The sequence below is a fragment of the Danio rerio genome, chromosome 6, assembly GCF_052040795.2.
Source record: "Danio rerio strain M-AB ecotype USA chromosome 6, GRCz13ab, whole genome shotgun sequence".
Taxonomy (NCBI): domain Eukaryota; kingdom Metazoa; phylum Chordata; class Actinopteri; order Cypriniformes; family Danionidae; genus Danio; species Danio rerio.
Genome location: NC_141026.1, coordinates 40,310,366 through 40,323,238, shown reverse-complemented (window position 1 = coordinate 40,323,238; position 12,873 = coordinate 40,310,366). Strand labels below are relative to the sequence as shown.

Below are 12,873 nucleotides of genomic sequence, written 5' to 3'. Positions count from 1 at the left end.
AATCACCTAATGTCCACCATTATAAAAGAATTTCGAACTCTATTTGTCCTGCAAATAGGAACTCTAAAATGACATCCTGATGGCAACAGCTGAAACACAGAGTACAACAGGTGATCCTGGGTGCATAGAATACCCTGAGCTTTCTTTAAAACACCAGTACGGTATATTGGACTAGTTTGGTTAAAACCAAGATCTTGCCTGCCAACTTTAGCAGGCTATTCAACCTGTTCTTGTTTGACACACTCAGATTACCGTACCAAGCTACAATGCAAAAAGATATAACAGATTCAATAAATTGTTTATAAAACAATGTAATCATAGAGGTACAAACCTGAAATGATCTAAGTTTCCTCAGAAAAAAACAGTCTTTGTTGGACTTTTTTACAGACAGCCTGGGTGTTAGGTTGAAATATCAAAATATTGTCAGTAACAACCCCTAGATAATTATGTGTGTCCACAAGGACATCTGCTTGACCACAAAGCTGATAAAGATGAACCAACTCACTAATACAATATGCTCAAAATATTTTGTAAACAAATAGCTAACACATTTCTTTGAGCTATTAGATATGCCCGCACATACACACACACACACACACACACACACACACACACATGTGCAAGCTCCCTCTCTGTCAGCCAGTGACTGATTCAAAGCAGGTCCTGGAGATCTAACATGTCATAACAGATGGGAAATCGGTCAAATACTGTGCTGGAAAGAGTAAAAAGTTTGACCTTTTTTATAACTTTGCAAATAATCACAGAACAGGCAGGTTGATCAATGTTTCACTGTGTGTTAAAGGATTTTCAATACACTTTATGGAGGTTCTTTGCCTCCATGTCATGCTTTTAGAATCCTTTAACGAATGGCAATTCCTTGATTATCTCTTACTAATTCATTGGCCCGGTTGTCGAATTATGATTCCTTACTTAAGGCTTTACCGACTACGTTTACAAGGATACTGACAACCACTTGGATACTTGACGCCATCTGGAGTTTTCAACATCTCAGTGGCTCGGATCACAATTTAATATTTAAAAAAAACTTATCTCTGTGTGACTTTGGTTTTACTGTATGTGCATTTAAGAACATATAAGCCACTTTTTTAGCACATAATAATAAACATTTTATGGTCAAATGAGTGCAGCAGTTGCCTTGATGATAAGTTTTGTCGATTTAAACATTTAAGCAGCAGAAAACATAAAAAAGAACTGAGTTTAACACGTCCTCATGAAAAAAAACTGTTTTTCTGTGAGCAAAATCACACAATTTTCAACTAAGATCAATTTTCTTTCTTTCTTATTTGATGGTATTGCTAGAGGTGATCAGATAAGCCATAAATCTTTTTTGCCCACCTGACCATGACATCCTCAGCCAGCGTGGTGGACAGAGGCAGGATGTATAAACTGAAATGTATGGCTCGCATTTAGTCCTCCACAAATCAATAGTAACCTCCTTTGTTGATGAATGATGAAATTACAAAGTTATTTGTTGTGCTAGCGAAGCGTTCTCCACACACACACTATTAGGTTTAAATCACCTAGTCTTCCTCCCGCTGTCCGTTCTTCCCTCTTACATGCTGTGATTCATCAGCGCCGCTTTCTTCACCTCGCTGAAGCCAACGGATGCTGTTCTGGTTCCTATGGCAATGGCTATTTTTTCCTCTGATTAAGTGGAATTTGCTTGTACCTTTTAGCCCATCATGACCAAAGGGTTATACAATAATGAAGCGAGAACAATTCAAATGGGCCAGACAGAGACGGGGGGTGGCAGGGCAACTGTTTGGATGAAATGGAGCAGGAATGTATCTGACACTGACCGTGCAGGGTAATTATCAAAGGAAACATTAAGAGATCTTCTCTTCCACATAATGAACTCAATATGATTTAAAGAGAGAAGACGTGTGGATACAGCTGGTTATTTTTATAGAATCTGAGGAACAAACTGTACAACAATATGACTGAAAGCGAAGCAGGTGATTTTACTGTTTTAGAAAGAAGTCACTCATATTCACCAGGACTAATATCGCGCAGAACTGGTATCTATTGTGTTATATTTAAATATTTGATTTAAGTACAATGATTAATAGATGGATTTTCAGCACACAATAATTGAGGAAGCATTCTAATATACTTATATAAAGATGAAGATTTTGTTTATTGCTATCAGTTTTACCAGTAATAACTTAGCATATATAATAGTCACACAAGTAGCTGTGCGATATGGCTCACCATTGGCTCAGAGTGACTTAGTGTCCCACCAGTGCCGATATACAGCCATATCGCACTGCTACGAGATTTTGCATTTTTACAACAGTTCGACTGCATAATTGTATGTATAAAAAAGAAAATTAACTCGGAGAGTTTAAAAAATCCTTTTGTACGAGAAACTACTTTTCTCCGTTATTCATTCACATCTGCAGCTGACATCAGAACAGCAGAAACTGTTGCCAGTTCACAAACGTTACTCTAGAGTTAGTATTGGAATGATTCTCTAGTGTAATGTCTAAAGTGATGACAAAACAGGTAATGTTTGCTCACATCTTAAGATTATAAGGTTGAACGGTGTGAAATGCCATCCATCAGATAATCTACAGAGATTTCCTAGAATTTCTCTGTTGCAGTCGGGATTTCACAATAATTAATCCCCAAAGAAGACAGAGCAAATCAAACACTACCAGTTTCTAAGGTATAAATGCAGCACTACAAATTCAAATGAGAGATCAACTCAGAATGTCACTTACCTGATTTATAATGATTTGTTCAGCTGTAGTTTGAAATGTATATTGAGAAAATGTTGTTATTCTCCAAGGACTTATCATGCAGTCTTGGTTAACCATCACATTCTTTGGTCTTCTCAGACTGGTTGATGGCGCCCGATGCACTGAATCCAATGCTCTAAAATTAAATATATTTTAAAACAGGCACTATCCTTATAAATAAACTGCCTATTTCCAATCTAAACAAAGATCTAGAGACCTAAAAAGCCTCAAAAGTAAATTATGTTGTCCAACAGTGGAAAAATTTGTCACACTGTAGAGTGTACTCTGCTTGTTGCTGTAATTATAGACAAGAGTGAAGGGTGAATAGGCAGTACGAGTGCGGTTATTTGTAGAAAATCGCACGGCTATCAGCCAATCAGATTAGTGATGGGCAAAAAACTTGGGTTAAAAAAGTCTTATCACAATTAAAAAAAATCTTAATCACAGAAAAGTCTATTAATCACAATTATTTTGTTACTCACAACATTAAGAGTATTCCACACTTTTAATAAATAAATAAGAAAGAAACCTTTCTAAAATGCATCTTTGGAGGCAGCATCTATTTTTTTGTACACACAGAGTTTTAATTTAAACCGTTTTGCTGATCCTTTGCAACCCCTTTATGGCTGATTGAGCCAAGAATTTATAAACTCTATACAATACACTGCTAATTATTTCTCACAGTTCACAAGCATGGCGCGACGGGATTTACCCAGTGTGAGGACAAGAAGTTTTTTTCTTTTTTTCTTTGCCAATTAAGAAAGTACTTTTTCATTTTCTTTAACCCTATAGCATGCATACTTGCTATTACTCTTGCTGGTAACAAATAATGGAATTGTAAACTTAATGGATTTCCAACAAATGTTTATGGCACAGTGGCTAAATTTACACCAAATTTTCTAAATGGAGTAGTAACATTATACTGGACAGTTTAGTCAAAAATGGCACGCTTCTTTTGAGTTTTGCAACTGAGCTTTGTATGAGTTCTAGTGAATCGGTTGGATTAAATATTCAACTCAGAATAAAATAAATTGACTCTTCACAATGCATTCAGTTCCCTCAAAATCAAATGGTATTTAAAAATGTTCATTAGTTCAATCATTTACTTATTCATTTGTTTGATTGTTTGTTTGTTCGTGAGTTTATTCATTTGTATTTATTATTTTTATATATTATTTATGATCATTTTAGACAAAAAAATGTAGCCACATGTCAATTCGACCACAGCATTTTTTTTTAAATATCTTCCTTAGTGAAAATACCTTCTTTTTTGAAAATATGTGTAATAAATACAATTGTAAGTAAATCACACAATTTAATTTGAGGTAAATTATCCATTTAACACCCATCACCCATGCTGTGTTGAAGAATAACATATTGGACATATATTCAGCAAAAACATAGATATATTCAGCAAAATTTTTTAATTTACTGGGATAAAATGTCCACAAGTATCAGGTTCTTGTGTTTGTGTCATGTGATTTCCCTATATGCTGTGCTCCATGTGAGTTCTGTTTTGATCATGTCAATACTTTGTTCCATTTTCCTACTGTTTGTAATGTTTATTAGTTTCATCTGTGTTTCAGCCTTTTAAGCAATCTGTTCACTCAGATCCATTTAAGCTCCTGTGTTCAGTTTGTTCTTTGTCTGGTCGTAAATTATCATCCTCCTGTGTATTCCTGTAATAAACTATAAAATAAAATAGTGTACGGCTTCAGTAGACTGATGTATCATTTTATTTTATCACATAGATCAATTTATTTTATTTTTATCATTTTCTGGAAGAATATCATTCAAGGATTCTGCAAAAAAAAAAAATTCAGCAAGCTATTTCTTTAAGGCAGAATTGGACTTGAAATGTCATCCACTTAACCATACTTATGAAATGTATATCATTGATGCAGCCATCATTTGTAAGATTAAAGTTCTTGAGCCTAAGGAACAGACCATACTGTTTCAAATCTCTCTCTTTTTCCAGGCCACAGGTTGTACGTGAGAAACACACATCTCAAGCTTGGGCATCTATCAAGATGGATGCTGTGTATAATCGAACCAAACTTCTCATTTACTTGTCCTCTCTCTCTGCCTTTGCCTTTCTTGTGCCGGTGATGTGCGTTTTATTAGCATGCTCTGGGCTACAGACGAATGCTGCAGTTCAATGCCTGACACTGAGCTGCACTCGGGCATCCATCACAAGTGAAGGGGGCGCTATGGGTCACTGGCTTATGCTCTGTGTAATTACAGATGGATACCCACGAGATGAAATGATTTACAAGTGGAGGAGGAACTCGGTGCAGGCGGCCGATCAGAAGTCGTGGAGGCTTTACCAGTTTGACTTCATGGGCCTGAGGAACACCACTGATGTTATCAAGACGACCGCAGGTCTTTGTTTTCTGCTTTATCATTTGTTTTCTGATTTATTTGTTGAGCAGGTTTATATAAAGACATGTCAAAATATAATTTTTTTTTTTTCTCACATAGCAAATTAACACGCAACTTGACTGTTACATAAAAATAAGCTAATAGGTTAAATAACAAAATGGGATTTAAATAACGAACAAGTAAAATAAAAATAAAAGAACTAAAAATCAAAACCAGCTTAAATTTTGTTGAATAAAACGTGTTACAGTAATGTACAAATATGTAATATCTGAAACAGCGTTTTGAGAGGTGTTTCAACAGTTCAGAGCAACTTTTTCAGTTGCCAACTTAGCAACTTTGTCGCTATATTTACTGACTTTTTAGACCCCCTAAGCAACAAATTTTCAAAAAAGCGACTAGCAACAAATCTATCGACTTTTTGGGTGTTACTGGAGATTTTTATAGACTCTCATGTGTCCATACTGTACCGTCCCTACTCTTCTCAACGAGCTGCGGGTGATGCCGTCTGCCCCTCCCCCAGCTCAGAGCACTGACAGGCGGCCCAGTCCTCATACAGCAGCCTCTCCCACCTGCAGCCTGAGCACAGATTAGTCCTATGCGTACCGACGGCAAATGATTTAGCACCGGGAGTGTGAGGTATATTTTCAGTCAAATCGATCGGCTTCTCTTTTATTTTAACAATTTAATTTGACCATTTATTCTTTTCATGTTCACAATCACAGATATTTTAGTGACAGTTTCGGAAGTTGACTGAGTTTATTACATCTAAAAGACTGTACTCAAACAGCAATAAATTTAGAAAGCTGACATGCTTACATAAAGCGTAGTGCAAACCTAAATACCTCTTTAATATTAACTATAGGCTGTTAAACAGAAACGGTAGAACGTGATGATGTCAGTAATATGCAAATTGACGTATGACGTAATCTATCGTCATTTAGCGACTTTTCGGGCAGAGCTTAGCGCCTTTTCATTGAAAATAGTTGGCAACACTGGTTCAAAGGCACTGTACAAGCAAAAAGCTAAATACAGATAGTATTACTGTTGAAAATGCAGCCTAAATTCATCCCATTTGTCGTTTTAAATTCTTTTAAACACATGTAGCTGCTGCTTGTCAATCAGACAACGGTTCTATGTTCGTTCTTGCTGTCAATTGAGGGAAAAAGGATCAATGAAAGGTTTATGATAAACTGATGTAGAGTCATATTTTGCTAGAAAATATTAAAAGCATTAAGCACAGATGACTTTATGACAAACAGTGCATAATATAAAGACAGAATGTGGTGGATGGTTGAGAACACCTATGCTGGATTCAGTGACTGCCGTTCATCTCCCCTTGCTGCTGTTTGGGGTGCTGTGAAGGCTGTCAGCTCACTATGTTTGTGTGTGCTGATAGGCACATCAATGGCACATGGCAAGCAACGCGGTGATAATAACAAGTAATCATATTCGATTACAAACAACCCATTCAGTTGTTTAGCATGTGTGCATCGCTGCTATAATGTTTACACATGGAATATTTTTTCTGAGCCGATTTAAACAAAAATACACAATGACACACTATCAAACATATCTACAATGACAATTAATATGGTTGCTTACTGAGTTATTAACGCCGAGCAATACCACATAAAGAGAGAACGGACTTTGAAGAAATAAACAATGTGAGGAAAGTTCCGTTATAGTGCACTGGACAAGTCTAAACAAGTTTGACCCATGTATGTGCGAGGCAGGCAGTTTTGTACAATAACATAATCTATCGGTTTAAAGATATCGACCTAATTTTGACATCTGACCGATAGGGAAATTACCAACCTTTGTCCCACATGACGTCACACGGGATCAACCGTGCATACCAGTTACAAAAAAAAGACAGATTGCAATAGCAAACAGAGAACATTAAAATACAAAAATTTAATTTTACCGTACACCACACTGCTTTTAATGCCAACCGCAGACGTCTTCAGCTAACAGCCATCATAAGGGCTGAATGGGGTGAGGACCTAATTAAAAATGCTCGACTCTGCAGTTTTCATTTGATAACAGTTCACGCTATGCTAAATCATACAAATTACTTATTATTGTTTGCAGCAATGATTTCAGCAAAAAAAGTTACATGTAAATATGGTGAAATAAACTGCGGACATTGAATGCTTAGAATGAAATGTAAACATGTAAGTTCACATACCCTGCCGAACAGGTGGAGTTCGTTGTCAAAATGCAGTTGTTTTGCTTGTTGGTGATTACCCATGCCTTGTACAGCTCCATCTTCTTTCTGTGTCTTTGGCTCGGCAGAACCTCAGTTGTTAGCAATACATAGTTTTTGAATGTATTATTTCTTGCACATGACCACACAGAACAAAATTGTTGGCGTCTTGTAGGCTTTTAACTTCTTTCTTGTAAAATCACTTGGAGTTTTAATGACATTTCGTCATTTTTCGTCGTAAAAAACATTTTAGCAATTATTTAGGGATTACAGTTTTTTTAGTAATTCTTAATTTATCTTTCAGAAATTACAAAATCCAGCAACTATTTTAATATGATGATTTCGATCTAAGGAAATTTTGTGCTTAACATTATTAGTATAGTAATAAAGTATAATAATCTAGTCATGCATTGTAATGTCAGTATTGTTTATTATCAGTAAGGCAGTATTCATGTTTAAATGTGATTAAAATCTTCTGTAACATTGTAATAGTCTTTACTGACTTTGTGCATTTTTGAAATATCAATATTTGTTAATGTTTTTGTTTTAAGAAGTCACATAATTGTAATATTTGATCAAATTAATAAATAAAGCCTTAGTGAACAAAAGAATTTTCTTTAAAAAATATATAGCAAAATGTTAACATTTCAAAAATATGTATCAGACATCTTTAAATGTGCCTGACTCTAGATGTCTTATATAAATGCTTCTTTTGGGACTAGAACTGTATTCTATACTAAATATTTGTAACCCAGGAACTCCAAAACAACACAGTATAAATACAAGATCACTTTTAAACAACATTATGAAGTTATGCTAAACTTGCTTTGACATATTTATTCAAGCAACTACATTTAAATATTTCATTATGCCCTAGTTTATTTACACAGTATTGTATTTTCCAGCAGATACACATGGCCTCTGTTTCATAATGGTTTTAAAGTACATAACATAATCTCTTGGGTATCTTAATTATATTGACAGCCAAATAATTATATTGAAAACGAGCCCACAGGATTGAATAAGAAATATTTAAAATATCACTTCAGTTAAAGGATTCCTGTATTACATTTTCTCAGGCCTTAGTAACTCATATTAAGGACTGTGAGTTGTGTAAAGTAAAAATTGTGTCAAGCTCTGTTAAAGTTTTTTGGGGTGTAAAGTAACAGGAGACTTCTTACAAGATACAAATATCAACAAATGAATATTACAAATAGTAGCTTCCCCATAACAACAAGAATTCAAACTCTGGGAAGACAGCTTGGGCATGTTGTAACTTTACTATATATCAGTGCATGAAAAAAAGTCTGCATATTACAAATCATTTTAAGGATCAAAAGTATAATCTATTTTTTTTTTTTCATCTCTATCATTTAAGACACAGTTTACAAAATTACATTTTTATCACTGCATGATGAAAACATTGAAAAATTGGCTACAATGAAAAATGAAAGGCTTTGTTTAGGCATTTAGAAAACCGTTGTACAAAAGTTCACAAAAGAAGCAAGGCCATTTTATACATTATATATTTCACCTGTGAGACTTAAAACTTTGCAATATGATACATTTTTAACAGCATAACTCTAGGATAAGTTCAATTGGAAGCATTTGCATATGAATAATGGCATTTTTGCTATAAAATGGGAGTAGTTCCAACTATTTCATATAAAAAAACCTTTCTTAAAAATGGCCTTGAAAAACACTACAAAATTCTAGTCAACAGAGAGATAAAACTCTTAAAATGTTGCAATCATAAGTGCATGCCTGGATATTTTCAAGGTTATGATGACCCTTTTATAAACATACACAAATAAAAACAGACAAGAGGGCTTGTCAAAGAAAATTTTAATTTAAATGCCATGTGACCTTGCAGACTTGGTTTGCTAACACAGAAAACCGAGGTGTATTACTAGTTACTAGTGATTTGCTGCAAGTACAATAATGTACTCACAGAAATTTATTCTTCTTTTAAAACTATATATTTTATCTGCAACACATTTTTTTTTTCTTTCTAGGTGACTATGTGGTGATGACTGTATATTTTGACCTTAGCAGAAGAATGGGATACTTCACAATTCAGACCTATATCCCTTGCATATTGACTGTGGTTCTTTCCTGGGTCTCCTTCTGGATAAAAAAGGATGCAACACCAGCTAGAACAGCACTAGGTACGTGTGGTAAATACAGACACTTAATCCTTGTGCGGTTCATTTATGTTTCATGATTTATTTCACTGTTATTTCAAATCAGCAAATACACTTTGATGTGAAATATGTTTAAGGCTATAGTGAATACTCAGAATTATTGTTCTAATAAATACAAAAATCTAGATTGATAAGCACTCACCAGCCACTTTATTAAGTACACCTTACCAGTACTGTGTTGGACCCTTTTTTTCTGTCAGAAATGCCTTAATCCTCCGTGGAATAGATTCAACAAGTTACTGGAAATATTCCTCAGAGATTTTGGTCCATATTGAAATGATAGCATCACGCAGTAGCTGCAGATTTGTCAGCTGCACATCCATGATGCGAATCTCCCGTTCCACCATATCCCAAAGGTGCTCTTTTGGATTGAGTTCTGGTGACTGTGGGGGTCATTTGAGTACAGTGAACTCATTGTCATGTCTGAGATGATTTGCACTTTATGACATGGGCTTAAATGCATTGAGTTGCTGCAATGTGATTAGCTGATTATAAAATTGCGTTAACAAGCAGTTGGACAGGTGTACATAATAAAGTGGCCGGTGAGTGCAGCACAGTGCATTATTTGTTTTCAAATTTTGTAAAATCCATTTTATAAAAAGGGAACGATATGTTGTCTTGGTAGTTGTTTTCTGCTGTTTTATGGGTGTCTTTTTTCACATTCATTCTTGTGTCACAAACACACGTTCATGTTTTTGTTGGCTTTATTCATTTCTTTATAGTTTCCTGCTTTAAGTCCATGTCCTGTCCTGGTAAATGTCACTGTTGTCAAGGTAATTTTTCTTTTATTTTTTTCATAAAATTTTTCATTGTTGTATTTATTTTATCTATCTATCTGTCTGTCTGTCTGTCTGTCTGTCTGTCTGTCTGTCTGTCTGTCTGTCTGTAAAATAAAAATCTGTTTTTACCAGTTTCCCTATTTTTTTATTTTTTATTTGTGGTTATGAATTACATTATGGGATGTTGATCTCTGCTCTGACAATTTTTTATGTTAAAAATTCAGATTAAGAAAGTGAACTCATTGACATTTTAGCAGTTAGACAAAAGATATTGTTTAAGAAACAATACGTAGAGAAATAAGTTGCAATAAGTACAGAAAATGTACTGGCAGCTTATTACCAGGTGCTTTGCAGCATAATATACACCAACCCAGAAAATATAACACTTTAAACTAATGAAAGAGTTCATAAAAGTCATATTTTCAAGATTAAAAGTTGTTGGAGGAAAGACCAAGGTCCCATAATGCAAGTCAAAAGCTTAAATAAGTGGGGAAAAAAACATGAATCACAAAATATGGGAACTGTAAATTTACATGGATTTTTTACTATCTATCTATCTATCTATCTATCTATCTATCTATCTATCTATCTATCTATCTATCTATCTATCTATCTATCTATCTATCTATCTATCTATCTATCTATCTATCTATCTATCTATCTATCTATCTATCTATCTATCTATCTATCTATCTATCTATCTATCTATCTATCTATCTATCTATCTATCTATCACAGTAATTGCACTTTATTGTATTTTAAGTTATTTTTTTGTTTAATTTTGACTGTTGCGTCATTCATTTCCATATTATTTATTTTAAGGGCTTTATTTACATTTTGAAATACCTTTTGTTGCTTTATAATATTAGTAAGTATCTCAGAACCTGTTCATACTGTGAAGAACATTAATAATAACTTCAATGGCATCAATTTGATGCTTAAAATTCAGCATTTGGTGTCACGGGTGGTTGCAAGAAAGCAGACCCAGTTGCAGCAATGAACTACACTAAGCCGTTTATTGACACAACAAGGCACAAGTAGACAGACACGATCCAAACGGTAGGGGCAACAACACAAGGAAGCCAGTGGTAGAGACAAGATGGTACTAAAATGGACAGCCAGCCAGGAGCAACAGTGGTCAGAACCAGAGCCAGATCCAAGCCATGTAAACTCCAGACTGGCAGGCCATTGAGGTCAGGACACGGAATGGCACTGGAAAATTATAATACACAAAAAAGGACAGCAAACAGGCAGCAATAATATACAAATAATAATAATATAATAAAATAAAATATAAATACTAGGAGAGAAAGACTGACTTGGGCAATTTGACAAACAAAACTGTAATGAAGACCTCTAGATTCTTAAAGAGAGTTATTAATCAAATCAAACAACAACTAATAATCAACTACTAATAAGATTAAGACTGACAGAAAAATGGAACAAAAATGGTTGTAAGGATAAAAGTAAAATAAAGATTAGAACAAAAAATTAAGTAAACACTAGAAACAAAAAAAATAGTATCTACAAAAAAACAATAAGTAGACAAGAGAACTAGAACAGGCAAGACAAAAAAAGCTCAGTAAAGATACAACGCAAGGATACAAGACAAGCTCACATGAAACAAACCAGCAAAGAAATGAGAACAACAGCACAATATATAGAACAAAGCACACGAAAGACAGGTGAAAACAATCAGGTTAAAAAGGTATAAAAAAGAGGGCTGGGTAACTGAAAACGAGGAAAGACAAGAAGAGCACATGGCCAACACAAAATAAGACACAGCAATGTAAATAAGCACAGGACTGCTGGATAATTTGGTGGTTCATTCCCCTGTGGCGACCCCCGATTAATAAAGGGACTAATGAATTAATGAATTAATTTATTTTTGATATCCGAAGAACCTTTCAGTGAACAGTTCCTAAAAAAAAAAAAAAATAGCATTTTTACATAAAAGAACAGTTTACAAAATAGCCTCTACTGTAAAAAATTGCTGGGTTCCACACAATCGATTTGAGTTGGGGCAACATGAAGGAATTAAGTTAACTTTTCAGTTTTTACAAATGTAAGTGGATTAAACAAAACAATGAAGTTGTTTTAAAAAAAAACTCAAGAATTGTGTTATTCCTTATATAAATAAGTACTTTGAACAAAAAGCAAATGTCACTTTTTTGAGTAAATTTCCACTCTAAACAAACTTTAATGAATAGAAAATATGTTAAAAGTTCTTCTTAAAACCATCAATGTCAATGAAGAACCTTTATTTTTAAGAGTGTTTTCTGTCTTGTTTGGATTAGCACACCACAGATCAAGCGAGTTTTCTCAAACTAACAAGCAGGATCAGTGACGGTCAAAAAAAACAAGATCATAGATTGACAAATTGGTTATCTTCACCAATACTATACTGTAGCTCAATGCAAAGAAAATGAGAAGCAAAGACCTGCACAATATATGTTTGGAAGAAAAGAAATAAACTGGCAACATACTCTGCAGAAGAAAAAGAAGGATGAATGCAATTAATCTGTCTGACAAAAGAAGTC

General features: G+C 34.4%; 1 protein-coding gene across 6 annotated transcripts in view; it reads left to right on the top strand.

The window, feature by feature from the left end:
* The window catches only part of gabrg3 (gamma-aminobutyric acid type A receptor subunit gamma3), a 234,166-nt gene that overhangs the window by 206,839 nt on the left and 14,454 nt on the right, over positions 1-12,873 (top strand). For 3 of the 6 annotated variants that reach the window (XM_087257620.1, XM_087257622.1, XM_087257624.1), the window contains 3 exons: positions 5,007-5,144; positions 9,366-9,518; positions 10,277-10,327. In XM_087257620.1, the coding sequence (XP_087113746.1) occupies positions 5,007-5,144; positions 9,366-9,518; positions 10,277-10,327 (342 nt within the window). The remainder of the gene's footprint in view (positions 1-5,006; positions 5,145-9,365; positions 9,519-10,276; positions 10,328-12,873) is intronic. The other 3 variants (XM_087257621.1, XM_087257623.1, XM_087257625.1) reach the window with 1 other exon arrangement.